The following is a 27,954-nucleotide window of genomic DNA, read 5'->3' as shown; positions in this document are numbered from 1 at the left end:
ATCTTGGCTCGTGCCGTTACCCTGTGCGTCCGGCGTGCTCATCAAAGCATGCAGAAAACAAAAGCAACGGATATATCCCTCCAGTCGACGACAAGAAAGGCCGCGAGATAGTTTTCTAAGAGCGTCCTCTATTAAATTAATCATAAATATTTTTAGGACTTATATTGCCGAAATAGTCTGCAAAGAGTTTTGTGAAATTTAAAAAGTTAAAGTGAAGTGTCAAAAAAGTTGGCGGCAAAAGTTCTTCTACACTTTTTTAAACTTAAATATCAAATAAAACTTGCAATTTAACTATTTACTATAAATGTACATACATAGGTAGGTGTAATGTGAAATTAAAAACCAAACTTTAACCAAAATGTGCAACAGAAATCAACTGCAACAAAAATAATAGTTTTTCAAGTGGCTGCAGTGACAAATTGACATTTTCTTTTTTCACAATGGGGGCTGGCAAAGTGTCGTTTGTCATAGTCCAGTTGTTTGCTTTCTTCACATGGCATGCGACTTCTCAGGAGTACGTCAGAATGGTAAGAAGAATTATCATTATTACACCCAGTTTAATTGTTTCGATACTATCTGGCTAACATACGGTAAAAATATTCCTATATAATATAATATAGACGTACCACCCAATATAGCTATACGAGCTGAACATGATTTTTCGTAATTTCTTAATCATAATTAATATCATGAGATGATTTATTAATATCAACCCATTTAAACCATAACTACAAGAAGGTCTACTTTACGTCCGATGTTTTTTTTTGCGTGTCTACCTACCCAATACATCTACAGGGACAACATAGAAGACTCAAAATTAAATAAGAACAGGCAGTATGGGAAAATTCCCTTACCCTTTTATAATTAAGGAAATAAACAACAATAGAATAGAATAGAAGACCCCTTACCTACCCCCTAATCCCCCTATCGGCTTACCTACTACACTAGGTACTTTTTCAATACCATGTAGGTAAGGTAGGTATCTACCTAACCCTAACTACTGCTACTACGAGTGTAGGTAGTCATTGTATGCAGGTAAAAAAGTTAACCTACCAAAATTTTATAAGTATTGAGAAGAAAACCGATCGATAACTCAATGACCATAAAATTGGGGGAAACCGTCTGCTCCCGACCTGACTCATTTTAGATTCCGACTTATAATTCGTTTATATGCACTCAGATTACAATATACGAACTAGATGGAGGGTCAGCGCAAAAGAAACGTCTCGACAAATATAACACCTTAATTATATCACTGAGTTCTTATTTTGAAATAGTTTCGTAATAATATGGTGACTTTATTCATTGGTTCAATTGGTTCAGTGAACAAAATGCGGACTGATTTTCGCTTTGTTTTTGCGTGACCTCTGACCAACAGTGACACACCATCTGATTCATATATTGTAAATCTAAGTATACCATAAACAAATATACTATGTAGGTGCGCTCATTCGATGCGCGTGAGTGGAGCGGACCCATTGATAGGAAGTCGTTAAAATTAATACATACACTCACGAGCAATGAAAAAGTTCCAGTGATAGCACCAAATTACTCCTAAACGGAAAAGACTAGCTTAATGATGCCGCTTGCAATATTACAGTGCATTTATATAACTGCGCATCACAATATTGCCAACTAGGTGTTCCCCGAGCTTCGCTTCGCCTTAAAAACTTATCCCTTGGGAATTCAGCGATAAAAGCCTATGTGTTAATATAATAAGGTATATAGTACCTTATCGTATCGTAAGTAGTAGGTAGAACCTAGGTCATACAATTTACTAAACGTGCAGAAAACGTTAATATATTTTTTGCTGAGCATGAATATTCCTTATTGCGAATGTATCAACAAATCTTGAATAGAAATTATTCTTAATTATACAAGATCTGTGTTCAGTATTTATGCCCACAATTATTTATGTTGATTTGATTCTTGTAATAGCCAATTTATGCGCATTTCATATCACTTTCAATACTTACTCAAGTGATTGATTAGCACCCAGTTTCTCACTTGAGAATGTGGAAAACCACAGACATTCAACACTAAGGTCGCGTAACTTTTGAACTGCTAAGCCCATTTTGATAAAATTTGGCTAAGAACACTCGTTGTTACATTAGACCCAAAAAAACTATTCGAAAATTTGTTCATGCATTTTGTAGCTACCTACTAACTAACTTAAAATAACACCCTTCTTTTTTTTAGTAGTAAAAATATTTTTATTCCTGTCCCTACTAAAAACAAGAACTTAGCTATCACTGTTATGATTGATACACATTAGAAAGGTCTGAAAAAAATATTACAGTAGTTAACTAGATTTAAAAAGTGGCATTTTACACAAATTCTTGATTCGTTTCTACGTTGTTTTCGATATATATTTTACCTAGAGATAGATAGAGAAAGCTGTAGGAACAATTAGCCATTGTTCAAGTCCCTGACATCCGCTGGTCCGTCCGTTCGTTCGTAACTCCTTAGGTAACAATGAAAACGATACTGATTTCTGTGAAAGCGAAATTACTGACAGGTGTTCTAGTTTTACATGGTGTTCAAAAAAGATATATAATAATAATAATAATAATCAACCGGATATGTGCAGACACTGTAACAGTGCATCTGAAACTATACAGCACATTACTGGAGCCTGCAAAGCATTGGTACAGACAGACTACAAACACAGACATGACCAAGTAGCTGCAATAGTACACCAAAATTTGATCCATAGATACCAGTTTATCTCCAAAAAATCTCCATACTATAAATACAAACCCTCCACAGTAAACGAAAATGATCTATGCAAAATTTACTGGGACAGAACCATTTTGACTGACAAAACTGTACACTACAATAGGCCGGACATCACATTACATGATAAAAATACCAACACAGTATTCCTCATAGACATAGCCATACCAAATAGTCACAACATACAAAAGACCATATCTGAGAAACTCAGTAAATATAAAGAACTTGCAATAGAAGTCAAAACTCAATGGAAAGTACATGCAGTCCATATAGTCCCCATAGTATTGTCTTCAACAGGAATCATACCCAAAACCCTTAAAAATAGCCTAGAAATATTGACCATTCCACTCTACACAATCCACCTTCTACAAAAAGCCACAATCTTGAACACCTGCCGCATCACAAGGAAATTCCTGACCTCATCATCCTGCATCACCGATCCGGTTACGTTTGGCTAAGGCCCGCGTGATTTGGATATTAAACGTACCCCTCAACCTCAACAGAGGGAGAACAAAAGACTACATATATAATAATAATAATAATAATAATAATTTATTTCATAGCCAAACTTAAACTTAATTACAAAAAAAAAAAAAAACAAAGTTAACAAGCATAGATGTAAGTAAGCTATATATATGCATGAATAATATGTCCCCTGATACTCAAACTAGGTAAAAACCTGTAAGATGAGGATCAGTGGTCACTCACCGATATAGTACACAAAAGTAGTTAGTAACTTATCAAAATAACATTGTTTAGGGTTTTTATCTTTGAAAATCTAATTAAGTAAAAGATTTTAGTTTAAGTTTAACAATTTACAATTTACAAAGCTAGAGTATTACTATAGTAGTTAATACAAATAACATAGGTAAGTATTTCTATTTGTACATCTCGATTGGATTGAATGCTTGTGTGTGTGTGTGTGTGTGTGTGTGTGTGTGTGTGTGTTTTGTGTGTGTTTTGTGTGTGTGTACATTTATAAGATGTTGTGTTTGTTGATATTGTAAGCCAAATAGCTAATAATTCACAGTTGGTAATTCTGTTTTACTTTAAATAGTCCTACTTAATTTGAAAGGAGGTATTCTTCTTCTTACTCCTCCTTCTTCCTGAGGTGGCTCTTTCGAGTGGAACCTTTGTACATAATGTTATGCCTCTAATTTCAGCTCAGCCAGCCTAGCTCCCGTGTAAAGAGCAGCAATCCTGGATTTTGTAAAAGCTGAGATAGGTGCTCTGTAGGTCCAAGAATAGATAAAAAAGTTGTGACAGAGCTTCTTTTTAAAATGCCTTTTTTGTCGACTGATTTTCTAGCAAGTATATAAAGATAGGGCCCCGAGCTATGGGCTCGCAGCCTGTAGGTATTTCGATTTAAGATACAGGCAGCTTTTAATTGACCTCTGTCATTGAATAAGTGAACCCTCAAATCTCTATAACAAAAGCACATATTTTCCATACAAAAGAATTCAACGGTCCCAAAAAAAGTAAGTTCTGCCAAAGGGGGTCAGTTTGTACAGTTAGTAAAGTTTGTGCGCAGTTTAATTACAATTTGGTAAGGAGGGTTGATCAGAAAATTTCCCTAAGAAAAGCCAATGTTATGTACTTACTTACGTACGTTTCATTACTTCATTAAAACTTAAAAGTGAGTGACTACCTATATACCATCTACATAGACTACCTATCTATACAGACTACGGTACCTGTATAGGTCATACTTAGGTATTTAACTTTAATTGACCATCATATACCTACATTATATCATACCACTTGCCCTATTAAATTCTGTCATCTTATAGAACAGCCACTGATTGTAATCTTAATCATGATCCTCACACCGTGAAGGTTAACCAAGGATTATCATTAGGTGGACTATGATACCGTGACTGCGTTATTAACACGGTCTTCTAGTCCCTGATAGGGTAGGCAAGGGTGCATTGGATAATAAATTACTTGCTTACTTTAGGTACAGTGGTGACTTGGGTAGACATATGAATTGTCCTTCTACTAATATTATAAAGGCGAAAGATTGTGAGTATTTATTATACTGTGTGAGTGTGTGTGTGTGTGTGTGTGTGTGTGTGTGTGTGTGTGTGTGTGTGTGTGTGTGTGTGTGTGTGTGTGTGTGTGTGTGTGTGAGTGTCATGTTTGTAATTTCTTCACGTCAAAACGGCTGAACCAATTTTAACGAAATATGGTAGGTATGAAGTTAGCTGACACCCTGGATTAACACATAGGCTGCTTTTTATCGCGACATTTCTACGGGAAAACTTTTTAAAATGAAACGGAGCTCGCGGGAACAGCTTGTGACTATATATAATTGTTATTACCTGAAAATTTGTAGGTACCTATGTTTAAATGTTGTTTTTTTTATTACAAATCAGCATTTACCAGAGCAAATCCCCTGACACAAAAACGTCACACACAAGTATTGTATCACGATCACGACACGACGGCTAGCGTCACCAAGGTCTCCTACAATATTGTTGTTTTATAATGTGGAAATTGCAACAATTGCAACTCGTAAGGATAAGTTATTATTACTTACACATTTCCTTCCAAGAGACCACCAATTTTCTGGTTCTCATTTGCCAGAAAGCATGGAAAATTGACATTGTAGGAAGGCATGATTAATAACTACTTAGTTAATCATTCATACAGAATATATGGTGCTACACGGGATCGTTATCGACGTCGATAAACACCAATCACCGCGCCGTATTTATGGCGAATCGCGATATAGTTACGTTTATCTACGTCGATAACGAACCTATGTAGCGGCAGCTGAAAGACGGATCAATCGTAATGTTATTTCTTCACTTGACCTTATTTGATCATAAAATATCCTTCCACCTTTGTGGTTGTCTGGAAAATATCGCTTTAAGCAATAAAACTGCCACCTTTTGTACTTATGTGCTAGTAGTTAGGTATATAAGTTTTGTAATTTATTTTCTGTTAGTGTACAAATAAAGAATATTCTATCTTCCTATCAAGCTACGTTACAATGCTTAGAGGTGTCCCTAAATCTTCATAAACATGCAAAGGCACAGTTACTATTTCTGTGACACCGAAGACCACACACCGTATGAGACCCCTCGCTTGTTTAGGCGGGTAATTACTTGTGACGATCTCATTTTAGTAAACAAATGCGATCCGGAATACATTTTGCATGTCTTAGGAAGATTATTTTAAATATGTTTTAGGTAAACTGTTTGACAGGGTATTGCAAAAGGAGTACGAGTACTGTTTACTTAATACTAAGCTAAAAAATACTTTCTCCCCAGTAAAAAAGTCACGTGACCAACAAAGTTTCTATGGTTTTTTTTTCGTGAATTTTCGAACCTCGTAGAGCAAAATTTGTTCAGAATTACCCCCTGAGTCACCCCCTTTCGGCTTAGTATACCCCTTTTGCAACAATATGTATACCTTGTATTAACTATAGAAGGTAAACCATAGGTACTTAAACTTAAATTATTCGGTTACCTTAGCTCTCTGACGAATTACATTAAACTTCATTTCTGATGCCATGTTGGGATATCTCATGAGGAATATGCCTAGAGTAGGTAGGTAGGCTCTACTCATGGGGAGAACAAGAACAGAAATCGTACTGTGGGACGCCCTCCAGTCTATATGACCAATAATAATAACCTAAAACAGATACCTTGTAGGTAGAAGCGCTGTGTGAGAAGGCTTGGGAGCGAGGCCTATGCCCAGCAATCGTCAATTATTGGTTGATTAGATGAGAACCTAACCTTGCTCGGTCTATAAATCCTCGTAATGTCCGCAGGGTTCCAACACAAACGCAGCCGAGGCCATGCAGTTTCTACGGGAATACGACAGAGAAGCTTCTGGAATGTGCTACAGGTACGCATGATATTCATTAAATTACTTACTGGATTTAATGTACCTAATTCTAATAAAATTAAACATAGGAAATTATTGTGTCCATGTCCAGTCAGGTCCAGCCCGTTTAGTCATCTAGATTTAGATTAATTATTTGGAGAGTTATTGTGTCAAGGCTAGCACTTAAATCTAGCTATTTAAATTATCTTTACAAATACATTATATTACTTATATTGAATTTGATGAGAAGTTTTTCATTGACTTTCGTAAAGAATACCTATTCATTTTACACCGCTTTTAATTTTGTTTTGTTTCTCTATTATTCCAATACTTACTGAAAACTGAGTTTACAAGTAGATAGTTTGTGTACTTCTATAAGATAAATAGACGAAACTAAGACGGAGTCTTAGCTTAAGCACATGCTTAGAACACGAATTCACTATCATAGACACTACTTGAGCACAGACTAAGCTACGGAGTTCGCACCCTGACTTAGCCGAGTTCGAGTTCACATTTGTCAAGACTTGGCCCTTGCTTAGCACGCCGTTGAAATAAATAGTTGTGGTATTTATTATCAATTGGTTCGTTTATAGGATTTTTTATGGGAAAAAACCGACATTCAAAACTAAAAATAAAATAATCGCAGAACTTTGGAACAGCTAAGTTGATTTTAATAAAATATAGATAGGCATTCTGGGTTATATTAACAATCATTGTAAAAAAAAACAAATCGAAATCGATTCAGCTGACAAATACATACACACACAGATACACAGACACATTAAACATAATATAACACTCCTATTTTCGACGAGGGCTAATTAATAAATAAATATGAACGTGAACTTTTATAGCACGGGGAGAGTCGCCACCTGGCGGTAAGTGGCTGCACTAGTTCTAAGGAATTATTATTCTAAGCTCTCAGGCTGTCCACAGACCACATTTATACCAAATTTTCAAAAAAACTACGGAATGAAACTAAGACCACAGATAAAATATACATTTGACGCAGATTTGACATAACAGGTTCTAAGCCAGTGACTTAGCCGAGCAAACGCTAAGTAGTGTCTATTTTAGAGACTCATTGCAACTCAACTTAGTTCAGGTGAAGTCGTACTTGGCTAAGCATTAGTTTCAGCAAGTGCTAAGCAACGACTATTTATCTTGGCCCAGGCCAAGATAAATAGACGAAACTAAGACGGAGTCTCAGCTTAAGCACATGTAAGAACACGAATTCACTATCATAGACACTACTTGAGCACAGACTATGCCACTATGTTCGCACTCTGACTTAGCCGAGTTCGAGTTCACATTTGTCAAGACTTGGCCCTTGCTTAGCACGACGTTGAAAGGAATTATTATTCTAAGCTCTCAGGCTATCCACAGACCACATTTATACCAAATTTGCTAAAAAACTATGCAATGAAACCATGACCACAGATAAATAAATATATATTTGACGCAGATTTGACATAACAGGTTCTAAGCCAGTGACTTAGCCGAGCAAACGCTAAGTAGTGTCTATTTTAGAGACTCATTGCAACTCGACTTAGTTCAGGTGAAGTCGTACTTGGCTAAGCATTAGTTTGAGCAAGTGCTAAGCAACGACTATTTATCTGGGCCAAATAGTAGTTATGAAGATGGTTGAAGTTTCAGCATGTGCACTTTTGTACCCTGTCAAACTAAGAAACCGCCTATTAATTCTTTCAAAGATTACAGTTGGTTAGTTTAATAAAGCACAAAAGTGTAATCGCATAACCATGCACCAAGTTGTTTAAACCTGCTGTCCTGGCTGTAAGCTGTCCTCCCATAATATAGCCAGCCTATCCTCTCCTACTCTACCATTTAATTTAGTTACTTACTTTAAATAAAGTCTGTTTTAAAATCTCAGATAAATACCAACTAAATTGTCAGATTCTAAACGGTTCATCAATAGTCGATTGTTCCGCCAACGGAACGATACATCATCGTCACTTACAAATCGGGGGACAATCGACTGTTGATGAACCTTTCAGAATCTGTAAATTTAGTATCAGAGATTCATAAACAGACTTTAGCTAATACCTTATCTACCTGCTTTCCAGAGTAACAATGTCGCAATGGCGCTTCGTCACCAACATAACCGAGTACAACCGGCGACGGATGCTGGAGGAACTGGCTCTAAACTCCAAGTTCGAAAGACTCTCATGGAGGAAAGCCGCTGCGTATGACGCCACCAGGGTCTCCGATGTGCAGAGTAGGAGGCAGCTAGTGAAGATCGTGCAGGGAAGCCGGGCGGCGCTGCCTGAGGATAAGTTTAATGAGGTGGGTGCTTCGTAGATCTTAGACCAGGTTTTCCTTATTACCAGGGTCAAGTGCTTATTGTCTTCTTGCGGATGATGTTAACTTCATTTTTAGATAGGTACTTACGTTTTAATTTAATTCAAAACTAGGATACTTATTACCTCGAAGGAAATATGATTAAAGAACAATGAACATCCGTGCATTCTAGACAAATTGAATCAAAAGGCGGACAATATAAAGTTTAGTAGACCGTCAAGGATGTCAGCAAACCGAATGAACATCCTGGAAAAGATACGTAGACGGAACGACGTCGGATGTGATTTAATAATTCCTAATTATTTAACATTATTTCCTTACAGATCCATCAAATAATAACCGAAATGAAGGAGATCTACAACGCAGCCAAAATCTGCCCTTACGGCCAGAAGCCCTACGACTCCCATCTACAAAGAGACAGCCCATTCTACCCTCAAAGTCGACAGGAACCTTACGACCAGACCAGATCCCACAGCCAAGACATCTACCAGCCGTTTGGCCCAGGGTTTCCTCACGAAACCCCTGAGAACTCCAATTATTGTGACATGCAGTTGGACCCTGAGATATCGAGGATATTGGCGCACTCCAGGATTGAGAGTGAGCTGGTATATGTTTGGAAGAGCTTTAGAGAACAGACCGGACCGAAGATGAAGAATCGGTTCATGAGATACGTGCAGTTAGCCAACCAGGCTGCTGTTAGTACTGGTAAGTTTGGAAGGGAGGAGAGGGGGTTTGAGTTTTAATGCGTAGTTATATTATGATGTATGTTGCTGTCCGTATGTTGCTGTTATGTATTCACTGCTGGACAACACTCTATCTTTGACCTTCTAATCTCTAGCCACTACTCCTTATGTGTCCATGGGCATCTATCCAGCTGACTGGAAAGTATAAAAGCAGTAAAAATGTTCTTATCTCCCAAGGTTACTCCGACGCCGGCGACCAGATGCGTGCCTCATACGAAGACCCGTCATTCCGGGCGTCACTAGAAGAGATCTACAACCAGGTGGCGCCACTGTACAAGCAGCTGTTCACGTATGTGCGCAGGAAGCTGATCCAGCGGTATGGGGAGAGGGTTGTGAGGCCAGACGGGCCTATACCGGCGCATTTGTTAGGTGAGAAAGTGTTTGGTGTGGTAGTGGGACACCCACATACTATTATAGGTGAAGGGGGGAAAGTGTTCAGGAGTTTAAAAGTTTTGTTTGGAAACAATCTAGGGCAGGCTATTGAATTTTTGACTTGAACTTGGTACCAAGTAGCAAGCAAGGATTCGAAGGATACATCGGTTTAGCAAAAAATCTTGTAATCCAATCGAATCGAGGCAACACATACAAATAAACTTATTTTTCTACCTAATAAATTTCAAGAGCTAGTCCATAAAAATCATAGTAATTAAAAGTATTCTGCTAGATTTAGGGACCTTAATCTTTTGCCACATTTCACATAGAATACCTATTGTTGCAGGTAACATGTGGGCTCAGAACTGGAAGTCTATAATGGATCTTGTAATGCCGTTCCCGCAGGCACCCAACATTGACGTCACCTCGGAGATGCTGAGACAAGGGTTCACACCTTTGAGGTTTGTTTAATTGCAACTCCAGTTTATTCTGGTTTTCTATGTGCATTCTGAAAGATTCAATAGCCAGCCAGCCAGCCACAGTTAACTTATAATAAATACAGTAAATACATTTCCACAACACTCTGTGCTCAGCCTTCTTCATTCAGGAAATCTCCTCAGCTGTGAAAAAATGCTAACGTGATGTTTCCATGAGACACAGCTGGTAGCAGTAGCTCTATCATATTAGAATCAAAAATGTTTGAAGTCTCACGTCAGCAGAATAAAGATGGCGGCAAAATATGGGTGCTTTTCCAACGGTGATGTGCTATGCTACATTGCTATTAATGCACTTAATTTGATATCCACCTATCCTATGGTTCACATAGCATAGTACAGGTGAGGACGGATTTCTTTCACATCATCGCAGCATAGCTCCACAGTACATCTCTGGTGTCCTTCCAGAATGTTCCAGATGGCGGAAGAGTTCTACACCTCAATGGGCATGAAGCCCGCGCCTCCGGAGTTCTGGCGCGGCTCCATGCTGGCGCGGCCGGCGGAGCGCAGTGTCCAGTGCACTGCTAGCGCTTGGGACTTCTGCAATAGGATTGACTACAGGTAGGTTACCTACACCGCAACCCAAAACTGTTGTGGGTCATTCTGCTGTTACTGAACGTTATTTTAATGTCCTGAAGTCATTCAGCCTTAGCTTCAAAGCCCAGGATCGGCTGTACATTTATTCCTTACATAAACACTATTTAGGTACTGATTTGCACGATATATCCATATTTACTTCTTTTGTCTTGTACAATGTTTCCTCCCAATGGATCAAGAATTGCACGGAGGTGACGATGCAGGACGTGGTCTCCACCCACCACGAGATGGCTCACATCCAGTATTACTTGCAACACCTACTCATCTACATCCAATCAATACTACATCATCCACATATAATCTGGACGCATCGTCATACTTTTCCCTAATATGAAGCTCAACGTGCTCCCGTTTTCAATAATGACCCTCAAATGATCGAGTGCCATTAAGGTCAACCGGGGCCAAGTCGCCTACGGGGCTAATGCCTCGAATCCATTTATCTTCCGAACCACATACTTTAGAACTACTAGAGTCATCTGCTATCTATCTTTGTAACTGAAACTTTTACCTCTGACCAATAGATGTCGTATCCGGGTTAATTTTCTTAACAAATCTGCCATTTTAATTTTTTCACCTCTTTCGGCCACCTCAGGTTTCCTGACACGTTTTTTTGAATCGTTCCAAATGTGTGTTTGTTTAAAAGAATCTATGTTTCCTAACTGTAAATACTGTTATTGTTTTGTTGCTTTACAAATTGTTTTGATTATTTTATTGAAATAACGTAAGATTCGGACACAATATGTAATTACAAAATTGTAGGTTTAGCTTTTATTTTGGGGTAAATGCCTCTGGGCTGATGGGGTTATTGCCTCTATTGCGGCGCAATAGCCCCATATTCAGAGGTTCTAAACATTTAATGTTATGATAAATATATTTAATACACTCACGAGCAATGAAAAAGTTCCAGTTACAATTAGCACCAAATTACTCCTAAACGAAAAATACTAGGTTAATGACACCTTCTGCAATATTGAAGAACATTTAACGGCGTATCAGAATTAACATTCTTAGATTGGTAATCCAACTAAAACGGAAATAATTTTAATATATAATAAACTAAATATTTTAAAAACTTGGCGTCATTTGGTGTCGACATTATAATGTTGTTAACACGGTAAGTATATAGAAAATAATCATATAATAAATAAAAAAAATTAACAGAATGATCCCACTCGTCTAAATAGTTTTGTAATGATTAAAATTCCGTCAGACTCTAAAAATGGTATACTTACTAATTTAAAGTTGTGGTTTGATTGCAAATTATAAAAAATATGCCCTTGTATGCTTTTATACTGTATTTTAATTTGTCACGTAAGTATTTATACTTTTTTAAGTCCAATAAAGTTTTCATAAATAAAATGTTGAGCACCCCTGGAATCTTGGATGGGGTAAATGCCACTACAAGAAATTAGGCTACGTAGGCGCCATAGCCCCAAAAATTTTTGATCAACTAATTCTCCTTAACTAAGCGCAGTATTTAGTTTACAAGCTAATAATTAGCTACGCTAATAGTAATTCTATAAATTATATCTACTTAAACTTGTAAAAACCTCTTCCAAGCACACAAAACTAGTGAAAGAGGCATTAGCCCCACTAGGGGTTATTGCGCCTAAAAATGCCATTTTTTGTAGAAACGTCGTTTACACGTAGAAGATATTTAAAATTCTACAAAATTGCATCAAAATATGAAACTAGATAAAATTTCCTAATATGTATCACAAGTTATAGCTTAATAGGGCGTATAGTCTGTTTGTTATGATCAAATGAATATGAAAGTCAAAGTATTGTGGCGCAATGGCCCCGGTTGACCTTACTTCATTTTGCGAACTTTGACGTCTTGCTCTCTCCTATGGCAGAGAATAATAACTAGTAACTAGCGTTACCTATGAAAAGCCTTTGAGAAAGACAATCGAGGTTTGTATTGAAGTCCTTATAATTTCCTCCCAGGATCAAGCAGTGCACGGAGGTGACGATGCAGGACCTGGTGTCAACGCACCACGAGATGGCTCACATCCAGTACTACTTGCAGTACGCGGAGCAACCACAGCTGTTCAGAGACGGGGCTAATCCAGGTACAGTTGGATTCTTATCCAGATCATGTTCTAAATGGTTTACACAGCTTATATTTTACCATACATATACACGCGCATTCTGTAGGGAACTAAATGGGTACAGGGGAGTGTTCCCCATGTCTTCAAGTTCGTGGTGGAAAAATGACCAATAAACTATATTATTATGTATTTAATTACTAATACGTCCAGCGCACACTGGACAGTTTATAACCGACTTAAAGTCTTTCCAACACGGTGATGGTGATATTACCTGGTCTGGCGCTGGAGCTGAGACCAAATCTTCACATGCTTTTGTCTATTTCCAGCGTTCCATGAAGCGGTGGCGAATGCAGTGACGCTATCCGTGTACAACATCCAACATCTGCAGAGAGTCGGCCTCTACAACAACAGGTAATCTGTTGGTCAAATTACGACCACACTGGTTCATCCCCTTGAAATCAGCTTTAATTATAGGAGTAGGGCCTACTGGGTCTTTGGCCTCTGACTAGGCTTAACGACTGCTGCCGAAGCAGCAACCGGGACCCACGGCTTAACGTCCCGTCCGAAGCACGGAAGCGTCCAGAAAAGAACCATTTGAAATCGGTAACTCATGCTGTACCTACCAATGGCTGACCGTGTCAGTTGTTGCTTAACCTTAGTGATTAGTTACTATTACTGAAGCCAATTCGACTACGGACGCTTCCCAACTATGACCTTTTTTGTCGATTACTACATACCGGTACATCACTATTGCATTTTTTTGACATTGGTTGCTAGGAAACAGCTAATAACAATAAACCATGACCAAATCTGTGATCAAATCCGGAATCCGGATATTCTATGAATTGAAGCTGTCATTTCAGTATGTAAACAAATCATTTTCTATGAAACGAACGCTTTGCCAACTAGATTGAGTCTAGTGAAAATTGAGACTGCAACTATAATGTGACAAGTTACTTGGCGACCCTCCTTGCGGGGTGAAAGAAGTGGCGGGGGCGAGGTAGCACGACATGCTACACACGTAGAAAAGTGTGCCCGGATTAATCTCGCGATAGCTTGTAACTATTTCTGACGTAAGTAAAATTTTATTCTATGAGTGTTCCCGTAAATGTCATATTTAGCTTAAAATTTATAGTTTGACAGCATTAAAATTTGGATGTTTACCTTCAGAATATCTACCAATTTGAATTTATTTATGTAAAAGTGTTTTATTTTATAAATCAATTTCCATGTCACTTTCATGTTCACTCTCTGTTTGAACTTGTTCATCGTCGTCGTCATCCTCATCTTCATCATCGTTTTCATTAACTTCAATTATAAATCTAAGACAAAAACCAAAAAACATTATACCTACTTTGAAGTATAATGTACTAGAGTACGCCAGTCATATTAGTTCAGTGTACACCTATAATATTTTATGTTTTTTTTTTTTTTTTTTTTTAATTATAAATAAACAATAACATACCTGTCCAATACATCGTCAAATACTCTATCAGATTTATAATATTCGACTTAATTTTTGGTCGACATGGTCGTCACAAGTCTTTTATCTCTTTATCTAAGTTAGAGTCAATCGACGTTCTTGCGAGCTCGCCTTTCACGTACCGCCACACAAGTTCAATAGGATTTAATTCCGGGTGGTATGGGGGTAGGCGAAGCACGATATGACCACTTTCTTTCAAAATTTCATCAATTTTGTAATTTTTCTCTGTGTTTTGCTCATTAATTACTTTCATTAAATCACATAAATTTTGGTTGCTTTCCTAGTTACAAGAACTGACAACTGACGCACTGTCATATGGACTCTTCGTCTTTGTTGTTTACTTTTTCGTATCTGACTGCGCAGTACCAACCTTTAGCCGCGTAGCATGACTGATCCGGTACGCTGTTCTACATGAAGCCCCTATATTGAGAGTATTGAGACATTATACGATTTGTTGTTTTTAACGTTATTTTGTTGACGAATTATAGATACCTAATAATAATATAATGATAATATTAAAAAGGTCTCAACACTCATCCTAAGACTAATGGTCTCAGGATCAATGATCTCATGTGGGTCGCACTCAAATTATGACAGACTATACAAGACATGTGGCCGCCTCGGCTGCGCGGCCGAGACTGCCGTAACAATGACATGCAGTGCACGCGTTGCCCTTCACCGCTCCCCCTCCCGCTACCCGCTGTCGTCTTGGGTACCTCGTCCCCTCCGCGTCTTTCACCCCGCAAGGAGGGTCGCCAAGCAACTTGCCAATCTATAGTTTTTATAAATCGGTGGGCCTTTCTGGCCTACCACTCCGCCAGAGGGGAACGTCTGCCTATTTCGTCTCCAGACCATTCATACTCAATGGTTAGGTAGGATGGGGCGCAAGAATTATAGACTATACTCGTTCATATAGACTATATCGACGGTGGAAAGGCAGAATGTTTGAAGCGCCATGACTTAAAATGTTCACCAGAGCGATTTAAAGTTTGAAATTTTCGAAAAAAAATCATATCTCTGTAATTATTCTAGCTATGGCATTGAAAATTGAAATACGTAAAATAAAAATAGTTTTCTATGTAATTCTGTATATAAAATGAATGTACATATTCTATTTACTGTAATAAGGGACATAAGACATAGGCATCTGAAATCTCAGTCAGGTAAAATTGGCTTAAACGACATTAACATTTTAATAAAATACAAGTAAAAACAATTTAAAGACCAAGGAGATTTAACCATCACACCAGCATAATGTTTTATAATAATTTATGTTACTTTAAACATTCCATAAGAATGAATTAACCGCCGAACTAAGGCAATTTATATCTAGGATGAATGACTTAAAGAATAAATAAACTTATAATTAGACCTCAGAACTCGAGAACGGTTGAACCGATTTTGGTCTAGAAACATTTGTCCAAGGAAGGTATAAAAGGTAAGAAGGGTCAGCTAGAGTGAAAACAAAAATTTCATAATATATGGGGCACGGCAGTGCCCCCACTAAGTCGAGCAAAGAAGCGGCACGGCCGTACCATCCTTTTCTCGAAGCATTATGTTATTATAAACTTTATTAACATATTGTTCACCGCGAAATCACTTTGAGATTGAGATCCAAGTGATCAGGTTTACTTATTCATCAGTCTCTATGCCACCATTCTGTCACCGCCTTTGTCCACCTTCCGTCTTGCCTTCGAGCCAAGTGTCCTGCTGACTCCCAATTCAGTTCAGTGACCTGCATATCGACGTCGAAGACTTTTGTCTTTTGGCGAATTACCACGCTGGGAATACGGTCTGTAAGCAAAATGCTTTTAACATGGATCGCTCCATAGTTCTCTGTGCAACTCTGATTCGGTGCACAGTTTCCTTGGTCAGTGTCCATGTATCGGCACCTATGTTAGTGTGGGCAAGACACATTAGCAATTATCAATTCATAAGCAGCGTCGCTCGCTTTAAACTATCTGTCAGATTCATACAAGATACGCTAGATTTGATAAGCAAGCGACGATGCTTTAGGATTGTTAATGTAAGTGGTGGTAACCCCAAAGGACTATCACAATGTGAGTAAGGTCTCACCCGACAGCCGGACCGAGAACCAAATCGACAGACGATAAGTCGAAAATGGAGACACTTCTGGATGTTAGGAATAAGAGGTTTTCTGAGGTCAATAGTGATCACCACTAAGTCGATGGAAAAATCTGCTTGAAGATAGTGGGAGTTTAGGAGCAGGCCACAAGATCTGCCAAAGGTGTCGTGTAAATAAGCTGCAGGATCCACAAGTTAGAAGATAACTTAGTATCCAGATCGACCACAAATACCATCTACTAAGCCTGGACGAGGTCTCATTCAAAGATCAAAGGTCTGGCATCAAAGACGTGTTGTTAAAAATTTGCGAAGAAATAATAAGGCACAAGGAACACTTAAAGAATGAATGGTATGTCTAAAGAAACATGGGATATGATCAACCATCAAGGAAGACTTAACGTCGAACTAGACGACCATTCCAAAGAACCACCATTATAAAGAAGCACTTGCGTACGAGTATTTTCTTTGTGAACTTAATATCAAACGTAATTTATAAAAGGACAAACGTTGCTAGGGGTGACTCTATGTCCAGAAATGAGACCACAACTATCGGCTGCCATAAGAAACATGAAGGATCTATACAAAGCATCTTGAAGAACATTGCAACAAAACCCAGGATATCTGCTTGTTACTATGGATGATTGACTTTCAAGATAATATGGCCACATTGCCAAAGTTTTTAATGATCCTAACCACCACCCGAGGAGTTGGATGCAGATGCAAGTATACCAGGAGCATCTTGTATCTTGATGCATAATCGTAATCATTATGATTAATAAAATCGCTAAGGCTAGTCAGAGGCCTTCGGGCGGCTGCGGCTTGAAAACGTCTGACAGTTGGGTTGCCCACTTACTCGACAACTCTCTCAGCACAAGATTGCTTGTGTTGGGGCCCACCAACCCGCGCTAGGCCAGCGTAGTAGACTAGGCCTAAACCATTCCTTCATTGGAAGGAGACCCGTGCCCCAGCAGTGGGGACGTAATGGGTCGTGATATTGATTAATGATGAGATTTATGACTATCCTGCACCTTGACAGAAATTTAAATATCCAACCCTCAAATAAGACGAATTGATACGGACCATACGATCGCTGAAGAGTGGCTAAGTACCAGGGAACGATGGATTTCCTACGGAGGCATAAAAAGCACGATAGATGCAATATACCAGATATTGCACTCTTCAGCGATGGAGGATGATGAAGTGAAGTTAGAGCAAAAGTTAATTTAATTCATGTCCAACTTTTTCCTATAAGGTTTGCTTTTCGTTAAAATACTTTATTCTGAAAATTATGGAATACAAACAGGTCGTGGTACTCGTGGTCACTCACTCAAAACGTGGTCTTCTATTTCGTATAATTACCTAACAATTATCAAAATCGGTTAAGTTGATCCAGAGTTTTGCGCTTGGGAACACATTTTCGGTTAGATTTTTATATAGATAAGAAATCCTGTTTCTGACTAGATTTCGATATAGGTAAATTATTTAAGAATAAGATTTAATTTAAAGAAATAATTTTTGATATATAATTTTTTATTTTGTATAAAAAGTAACGTCATGTTAATACATTAAAAATATTTTACATTAAGAACCATAGTGTCATAGAAAAAATATTTTATAAAAAAATAAATATTTGGTTGGATCCTTGAGAGAAACGTTAGAGAAACGTTAAAATTCCCTACTTGCATAGAAACAGCAATTTAGGAGAAGCAAATGTATATTTTTATTAATAACTCAATAAATATTAATTATAGCAACACTATTATTTAGAACCGTAATATAATAGATATTATAATTTAATGTAGTTATCTGGTGATAAAATAAAAAAATATTTATAAATATTTATAAATAGTATAATAAATACTGGCGAACGAATCTGAGTTTGCACCTACGTAATTACGCTGCGCACGCGGCGCCAACTGTCGCATAGACGCATGTCCTCTCCGAATGAACGTCCCGGCGGGATACTGAAGCGACACCTTTCCAACCGGTCCCATTTATATATTGGCGTTTTCACGCAATATCCTTCTGGATATAATAATAATATAACAGCTTAAACACCATAAACCGCTTCATTGCGATTCTTTTGAATTGTTTTATATCATTTATATCAATAATCTACAAATCGCAAAAAACCGCTTAAGTGCCAATTGTACCATTAAACAGATTTAGGTAAAGTTGTATTAACCGCCAAACGCCGCGAGTAAGACTGACCGGTAAAATGGTTTAAGTGCCAGTGAGGCTTAAATTACAATTACGTAAAATATATTAAGTGCTTTTATGTTATATTTGACAGGAAGGCATTTAGTTTTATATCCATTATGTTTCATTTCGCAATCAGGTAGGTCGCTTAAGTAACTAATGATACAAATTCACATTCATTCAAAATGAATTAAGTCACAGTGTTTTACTGTTTTAGTAAGGGTAAAATGTTTTATATAACTTTATTATTGATCATGTATGTTTGAACATACAAATGACTAAAAAAGTGGCTCTTAATACAAGAAAAAAGTATTAAGATTTCCAAAATCACCGATGTCTTAAGCGCCAAAAAAGTGCTCAGATCGAAACGAGACCCGCACCATTCGAAAGAGAAAAATCAGGCGATTCCAACGGTGTATATAACTCATATTCGCCAAAAGTGGCGGATAAAACATTCTGCCTTTCCACCGTCGATATGAACGAGAGATAAAATATGAGCATTCCTTCGGTGACGGATATTGAGCCACTTGGGTTTGTTACGAAAATCAGAGACATGATCATACTTACGCAGGATATTGTATAAGTACTTACTAGTGATGTAACGAATATTCGCATTCGCATTCGCATTCGCGAATATTCGCATATTTTTGGATATTCGCATTCGCAAAATTTTGTGCGAATGTTTTGCGAATGTCAGTATTAATTAGAAAAACTAATGATACCTACGTTAAAAAATCTAAGTCCATTTGTTTATTAACATTAACATTATCAGCCTTTGCTTTATCATTTGGTATTATTTATCATGATAAATCTGTCGGATGAGTTTGTATCTGCTTGGAAAATCTCGGAACAAAATTGAGACTGCGTTCCGATACGCGCCGAAATATATTAAAGCACCCATAGGTAATCGTGTTCAATGTTACTGTCAGTGGGTTATTTGCAAGTAGGCCTGATCCTTTCAGGAGGTGGTTGAAGAAGAGATTTCCAGTCGATTGAACCCTATAATGCATTATCCGAAACTTAACCATTTCTAAGATATTGAATACTTAAGTTTTTTTTAATTGTTACCGAAATTTTATACTTAAAACAGAAAATAAAAAAAACTAGCCATATATCAATCACTTTTTTGGTGGTTTTGCATAAGTAACATCTTAATAAACGAATTAAAATAATCAAATGTGCATTGTTAGATTTAAATGAAACACAATACCTCAAAATAGTAAAATATTTTTAAAAAATATTCAAAACGTAAAAACAAATAAGTTAAATTAAAAAAGAATGCCATGTAACATTTTTTTGTGCACTTCAGCTTAAAAACACTGTCAACTTTAAGGGCCCGTACAGGGTGACGTGCCGCGCCAATTTTGGGTTTTCAATGCTCTTCACACAGCACACGCAGTGACACGCACACATGTAAGTTTGCACAGTGGGTCGATAAACTTTTACTCGCCAACTTTATTGACAATTATGTTCAAGTACATTTTGGGTGATTTTAGGGTAAGTAAGTATTATTCTTACTTACACTGGTAGGCACCAGGAAAGAGTAGAAATTAATAGGGGTGCCACTTTACTCTATACTCGGAACCCGATTAGCTTTCTCAAACAAATGTGGTATTTACTTGTAGAAAGGTAACTACAAGTATTAAAGTGTAGATAATAAGTTTCGGGCATCCTCCAGCCAACTGAACCCCGACGACAAAGCAAAGTAAATACATAGTGTCGCAAAAGGGCTATACTAAGCCAAAAGGGGATGACTCAAGGGGTCATTCTGAACAACTTTTATTCTACGCGATTTGCAAATTCGCGAAAAAAAATATTCGTTTTCCATGGTAAAAAGTCCCATGTCCAACAAAGTTTCTATGAAAAAGGTTTTTTTTTGTTAATTTCCAAAACTCGTAGAGCAAAAGTTCAGAATGACCCCCTGTCTTACTCCTTTTTAGCCGACTGCCGAAGGAGGAGGGTAATGTTTTTTGATTGTATGTATGTATGTTTGTCTGTTTCTTTGTTCCCTCCTGTAGCCTAAACGGCTTGATAGATTTTGATGTATGAGGTATTGTTAGAAGCGTATTGATAACGCGATGGTTATAGGCTATGTGACGTTCCATTAAAATGTACATAGCGCCCTCTAGAGGACATAACGTGATGATCGAAAAAATAATAATTCAACTTTGCCGTGTAAGGTATCAAATGAAAGGGCTTGATTTTCACATTACAAATATAAATATAAATATGCATATTGAAGGTATTTAAATAACAACACCAAAATTATTGAAATAAAAAATGATCATGAACTACTGACGTAAAATTTCATAAAATAAAAACAACTAAAAAGTTACAAATAAAAAAATACAATTATAAACAAACGAAAAACCTGACTGTACGCTAAAAACATGAAAACAAGTCCTAATGTTAATGGAAAGTATCGCAGGCGGGGACCAACTTGACCGCCACTCAAGGCCGTTTTCTAAGTAACATTCAGCTAAATGGTGAACCCTCTGCTGGTCCCCGCCTACGATACTTTCAATTAACATTGGGACTTGTTTTCATCTTTTTAGCGTGCAGTCGGGTTTTTTGTTTGTTTATAATTTGTTTAGTACTATATATACCGCTTTTTCAATACCTGTAAGTACATTTTTTGGTAGCAGCATAATATTTTTACTTAATTTTAGGGTTTCGAACGTCAAAAGAAAAAAAGCAACCGTTATAGGATCTCTTTGTTGTCCGTCTGTCTGACTGACTATCGGTCACCGCCCTTTTTCTCAGAAACGGGTAAAGATATCAAGCTGATATTTCGCATAGATGGGGAGTACCCCAAAAAAAATATTATGGTACTCCCTGTCCCACACAAGTAAATTGGGGCTTATATTTTTTCCAGTTATTTTGATGTGTATCCTTTTTTTTCTTTGTTGTTTTGTATAAGTATGTGTTTCTTTTCTTTAAATCTGTATTTTTTGTTGTTGTTGCTGTCTATGTGTCGAATAAATGTATCTTTATCTTCAAATCACGCCATCTATCGTTTGTTTTTTTTGTGGCTACTGTCTATAGAAGAAATTCCGTCATTGACAATTTTACGTTACGAATTTATTTTTATTTATTTTATTTTTATTTTTACATTTTCGTGGAGAACCAACAGCATTTTGATAATAAATAATTATTACTTATGAACACATAACAACTTGATGCCATTAACAGAATGAACTTAGTAAACCCAGTAAACCTAACACATCCAGAGAAAAAATAAAATCTCTGAAAAACATACTTAATAGCCTCGATGCTTTTAGCTATTAACATCTTTGAAATATAATTGAGCCACCACCGTGTTACTGCCCTCATCAGATCCTCACGAGACCATACCTCAACCAGCACCAAGAGACTGTATTTTTGATCCCTAACCTAATGTTCGTGCGTATTGTCATCACTTAGATCCATTCGCTATATTCCTGCTCCTCATCAGACCTTTACGAGACTGTAATGTCACGAGAATATTGCACACTATCTAATTTAATTTAATGTATTGAATATACTGGAAGAATTATGCTTCCTCAATTTCAAATCAAATTATGTTGGTGTCATAAAAGTTGAAAATGTGCAATGACAACCAATGTGCAGTGATTTTGTATCTGTACACGATAAGATCGCGAGCTGTCAGTGCTGCCTAAACCGACGTGACCCTTCTTTGGAGGCCAGCGGCCAACTGAGTCAAACGTCACTTGTGTTTATGATTTTATAACACAGAAAGCCGCCATAGATATTTGTATGAAGATTTGAGGGAAAAAAATTGCTCAAGTTTGGGATTAATTTACACAAAATAAGTTTGTGTTTATTAAAAAACAAGGTATTTAGCGCCTAGTCCAAGCCTTTAACTTTATAATATGATAAAAATCATATGAAAATTCTTAATAATTACGACACAGTTGTTACAATACGGGAGTTTAATTTTCTGGTTTTTCGTCATATTCTGAATTTTATTTACAGTTATCCATAATCATTTACTTGAATTCGAATCATTCAGCACCTAGCTAGACTCTTCGGCTACCTGTGTGATTTTTTTCAAGGCTGTAGAGCATCATTTACTACATAATTCTATGACAATGCCAACCCTCGATTCCCTATTGCTGACCCTTAAGCTTTCAAATAAGATTTCAATATCAAATCGATTTAGGTATCACCAAGATATGGCCAAAACAACCAGCACAGGCGGACAAAATTCAATATGAAAACTAACAAAATTAGCCCAATTTAAAGGTAAAAAGTGTGATTGTATTCAGTCATGTTGACTTTATGGAAACCCCTATTGAGTTTTCTCCGCCTTCTCTGGTTCTTCACGATCACAATCACGACCCATCACGTCCCCACTGCTGGGGCACGGGTCTCCTTCCAATGAAGAAAGGGGATTAGGCTTAGTCCACTACGCTGGTCTAGTGAGAAAGTTGACGGGTAAGTTGGCAATCCAACTGTCAGATGTTTTGAAGCTGCCCGAAGGCCTCTGCTAGGCTTAACGACTGCTGCCGAAGCAGCAACCGGGACCCACGGCTTAACGTGCCGTCCGGCCGGAACAAGCGAGCGTCCAGAAAAAAAAAAAACACTTTAAATCGGTCACCCATCCCCCAAGTGTTGCTTAACCTCAGTAGTCAGATTCAAAAAGTGTAACTAAGTAATTTAAAAAAAATTGCGACTAGTGTTGGCTAGTCTGATTCGGAATGCGCCTAGAACAGAACGTACCTCGTTCAGTACGAGACTGCCACCAAACCATACAAAAGGCACCAAATTTGAACACAAACTGAATATTCGCATTCGCATTCGCATTCGCGAATGTCGAAATCAGATATTCGCATTCGCATTCGCATTCGCGAATGTTCAAAAACACACATTCGTTACATCACTAGTACTTACCATAATTAACAGTTAGGTATGAGTCGTGACGCCTTACGGCCCGCTGTATCAACACTACAACCTTTATTCTAGAGTTTTTTTTATGTCAAATAAAAACCAATTGTTTTCAGAACGCACGACCCCTACCAAGTGAGCATGAACTTCCTGATGACGATGGCGCTGGAGAAGGTCGCCTACCTGCCCTTCGCGTTCATGGTGGACCAGGTGAGAGAGACAAGCTGTTGTTCAGAAATAAAGATGAAAATACTGACAACAGATTTACACTGTCCTTAGTGGTAGCATCATGGGGGAGCGTGAAAGGAGCCTGCCCTTCTTGAAATAAAAGAAGCCGTTAAAATAACAATTACGAACATACCTACTTACCTATCTACATAGTGCACTGACTCTTGATATTGAAGACCTAACTAAATATAGTAGACCTAATTGTATTTATCCTAATCTGACCGACCGACCTTACCAAAAATATTATCATTTTTCAGTGGCGGTGGTCAGTGTTTGAAGACGGCGTCCAAAATATGAACTCAAGATGGTGGCAGATGAAACTACGATTTCAGGTAAATAAAAAACACTAAACTCAAACTCAAACTCAAATTTTTTTATTCATCGTACAAATATAAAATTTTCTGATGAACGTCAATTTTTACAAATTACTCTCCGTTCGGATAAGGGGGGGCTCTTTCTGTCTAAGGAGAAGAACGGAGGCAAGAAACTCCTGAGCCATCTTTTCAAAAAAAGACTTAAAACTAGTTGGTATACAATACATATAAGCTTAATAATTATTATTATAATAATATGATACTAACATTACATAATATTAGTTATGTCCATCCGACAGTATGGATTAGGAACAAATAGTATCATCATAATTGTGATCCATAACCATTACTTAAAACTTGAAATGTCAATTTTGAGAGTATTATTATTTGTATTCTTCTAACTTCCACGGATTTTTCTGTTCAGGGCGTGATCCCGCCAATGCAGAGGACAGAAGCAGACTTTGATCCGGGATCCAAATATCACGTTATTTCTGATCAGGTAAGAGAATCTTAATCAGGTTAGAGGCTGGCAACTGGCAGTGGCTGGATGAGGAAGGTCCAGGAAGAAGAGGTGCCTATGGTTTATATTGATATTATGGGTACTAACTAACTATCTAGGGTCATCAGTACAGCCGATCGGAAGGCCAAACGCCTTTTTGATCTTAGCTTGTGATTCATAGGAGCCTTATTACGAGGGATTATTAGACCTCGGAGGACGTACACTGGACTTGGTAGACCTAGAGCCAAGCCTACAGATGAAAATTTGTGTTTACAAATGCAGCCAAAACGACCATCGATCGATTCATCAAACCCACTCATATTCCTCTTTCTCTCTCCCCAGGAGTACATAAAGTACTTCCTCGGCACGGTGCTGGAGTTCCAGCTGTTCGAGCAGCTGTGCCAGGCGGCGGGGCAGGCGGGGCACCTGCACGAGTGCGACGTGTATAGGAGTCGCGACGCCGGGAGGCTACTGAGGTCAGTACAAGGATAGTAACTTGCAGTGACAAACACAGGATGTTAGGGATATTATTAACATATGTACCTCTGCTTCTAGCTTCTAGCACCATTTGAGAAGCCTCGATCAATGAGGAGAACAAATAAACTCCTCTTCTTCTTAGTCTGCAAACTGACTACCTCGATCAGACAGAAACCCGGCTCATTCGTTTCGAGACTCGATCCGCTACAAAACGTATGAAAGAAACACAGCGCTCTACCGGGTTTATTATATCTATTTATGCAGCAGTCCTATTGTGAAAGATGCACTATAAGATCTGTTGTTATTGTAAGTGCGGTATAGTGCTGGGTCCAGCTGTTCGAGCAGCTGTGCCAGGCGGCGGGGCAGGCGGGGCACCTGCACGAGTGTGATGTTTATAGGAGTCGGGATGCCGGGAGACTGCTGAGGTCAGTAACTCATTCACAATGCGAGTCACTCGCTTTTCGCTGAGTGACGTATCTACGGTGCTTTAAGTATATGGTTTATATGTATACGTTCGGCGCCCCCTGGTCAGTCAGCGACTGACGTTCTTAACTGACTGGCTGATCATTTCATCCTAATGACAAACCCTAGACTAGCTGGAGTATTTTTGTTACCGGCACGCTAACAAAAAAAGAAGACAGTAAAGGGAGATTTTCTGATCAATGATAAAAAAGAACTAAATCATAGATGGCGCTAGTACCTATTACCTTCATACCTGGACCACTCCAATAAAAATGCATTACTAGCGCCATCTACGGTGTTAGTTATTTTATGAGATATCAGAAAATCTACCATAGGCTTCAGTAAAACATGCATCAATCTAAATATATATTTTTCTACAGTGAGATAATGCAGCCGGGCGCATCAAAGACTGCGTCGGAGATCATTCGCACCATGACGCGCGGCAGAACCAACCGGATATCACCTGAGTCTTTAGTCAGGTATCTAACTCTATCCACATCCTACTATAGTTTTACATGTATGCAGGAGATACCTACATAATAAAAACATATACATTTTACTTATTCATGCAAGTCAAAATTAAAACATAAATAAAATCTATGTCATTAGTAGTTATAAATAACTACCTATTTACCTACTTAGGAAGTCGAAGAGGGTAACTCTGTGGGTCACTCTGAGACACTTTTTTTTATGTAAGAAGCAAATATTTTCGGGGGGAATTTCACGTCATAGAGCAAAAGTAGTTCAGAATGACCACCAGAATCACCCGGTTTCGGTTAACTATACCCTTTTGCAACACTCTGTATAGGCTGGTATATTTTACACAACTTATACTCTACTCAAAACTCACATCCCCTTATTAATTTCAGATACTTCCGCCCCCTAGAGCTGTGGCTTCGAGTCCAAAACCGAGACGAACCTCTCATAGGATGGAGCTCCAACTACCAGGACATAGGCCTGTTCGCGCCACAACGAGGCCACGGGACAACGGTTACATTCTCTATGGTCCTTCTAGTGTTGTCTATGATGCGATTTGTTTTGTTTTTATAGTGGGTTTTGGAATGTGATGTTTTGGTCACGATACAAACGGTTAGGTACATACTCTATGGTCCTTCTTGTGTTGTCTATGATGCAGTTTGTTTTGTTTTTATAATGGGTTTAAGCATGGGGAGGCCTTTGCCTAGCAGTGAAACACAGATATGGCTATATAAAAAGTGTGTTTACTGTTTAGGAATGTGATGTTTTGACTTTTTTTCTGGATGTAGGTACTTAATCCAAATGTAAATGGGTATTTTTTCTGTTATATGTATGGTTGTGTGTATTTTATATAAGGTTACATCGCTTATAATTCTGGCTTAATTACATTCTATAATTTCTGGTAATTATCGTCAAAATTATATTACTTACCCGTTCATAAATATCTCGAATATGTTATTTATCGAAATGAAAATAATATTTATTTAATTTTATTTCTCGATACATAACATATTCGAGACAATATTTTGTAACCCCCCCTTTAGACATATATATTTTTTTAACAGCCTGTAAAAAGAATTATAAAATCCATGATTGATTTTGCTTTACTATATTTATTAATAAGGATTAAGTATCTAAAAGAACTTGACTTAATTATGTATTTAGACTTAGGTATGTAGTTATAAAAATTGGCAGTATTAAAAATCAAAGAGTACCTTTTCTTTAACATATTTTAAGTATAACGAAATTGTTTATTAAATTAAAATTTACATATGGTAGGCAGTATACCGGTCACAGATAAATAAACAGAATATAAAAATGGTGGACCGACACGCCGCTTCCGCTACACGGTTTCGTTATAAACGTCACTATATCGCGATTCGACATAAATACGGCGCTGTGATTGGTGGAATGCGCATTGACCGAGTTTATCGACGTCGTCGGTAACGAATCCGTGTAGCGGCTGCGGCTCCCACTTATTATGTAACAGCCGCCATATAACGTTGTTTCTTTATTTGCGCACGTTATAAAACATTTTTTTTGTTATTTCATTATTACTTTTATAGAATGCGAAAATCAGGTTAGTGTAAATAAAATCTCTACTTAAGAATTTTATGTAATTTTCATCAGTGTTGATCATCAATAAATCACAATTTTCTTAAGAATGGCCGGTATAAATAAAAACATTAAATTCGCTG

General features: G+C 37.7%; 1 protein-coding gene across 1 annotated transcript; it reads left to right on the top strand.

Moving 5' to 3' along the window:
* The first annotated feature begins 60 nt into the window (after nucleotides 1–60).
* LOC105392336 (angiotensin-converting enzyme) lies at nucleotides 61–27,125 on the top strand. Its single transcript, XM_048621821.1, has 15 exons — nucleotides 61–527; nucleotides 6,515–6,591; nucleotides 8,655–8,874; nucleotides 9,213–9,594; nucleotides 9,810–10,001; nucleotides 10,351–10,465; nucleotides 10,907–11,059; nucleotides 13,043–13,167; nucleotides 13,473–13,557; nucleotides 23,917–24,010; nucleotides 24,286–24,360; nucleotides 24,767–24,841; nucleotides 25,184–25,317; nucleotides 26,161–26,259; nucleotides 26,650–27,125. The coding sequence occupies exons 1-15, from the start codon at nucleotides 441–443 to the stop codon at nucleotides 26,828–26,830; spliced, it is 2,094 nt and encodes a 697-aa protein (XP_048477778.1). The 5' UTR covers nucleotides 61–440; the 3' UTR covers nucleotides 26,831–27,125.
* The last annotated feature ends 829 nt before the right edge of the window (nucleotides 27,126–27,954 follow it).

Source organism: Plutella xylostella, chromosome 2, assembly GCF_932276165.1.
Source record: "Plutella xylostella chromosome 2, ilPluXylo3.1, whole genome shotgun sequence".
Classification (NCBI taxonomy): Eukaryota; Metazoa; Arthropoda; class Insecta; order Lepidoptera; family Plutellidae; genus Plutella; species Plutella xylostella.
The sequence above is the reverse complement of the archived record's forward strand: the minus strand, read 5'-3'. Positions and strand labels throughout refer to the sequence as shown.

Bases quoted from the DNA above. Each gene is read 5' to 3' on its own strand.
- LOC105392336 (XM_048621821.1), top strand. From the start codon at position 441: ATGGGGGCTGGCAAAGTGTCGTTTGTCATAGTCCAGTTGTTTGCTTTC. The intron at 13,558-23,916 runs GTAATCTGTTGG...AATTGTTTTCAG, and splicing joins GTCGGCCTCTACAACAACAG to AACGCACGACCCCTACCAAG. The intron at 24,361-24,766 runs GTAAATAAAAAA...TTTTCTGTTCAG, and splicing joins AGATGAAACTACGATTTCAG to GGCGTGATCCCGCCAATGCA.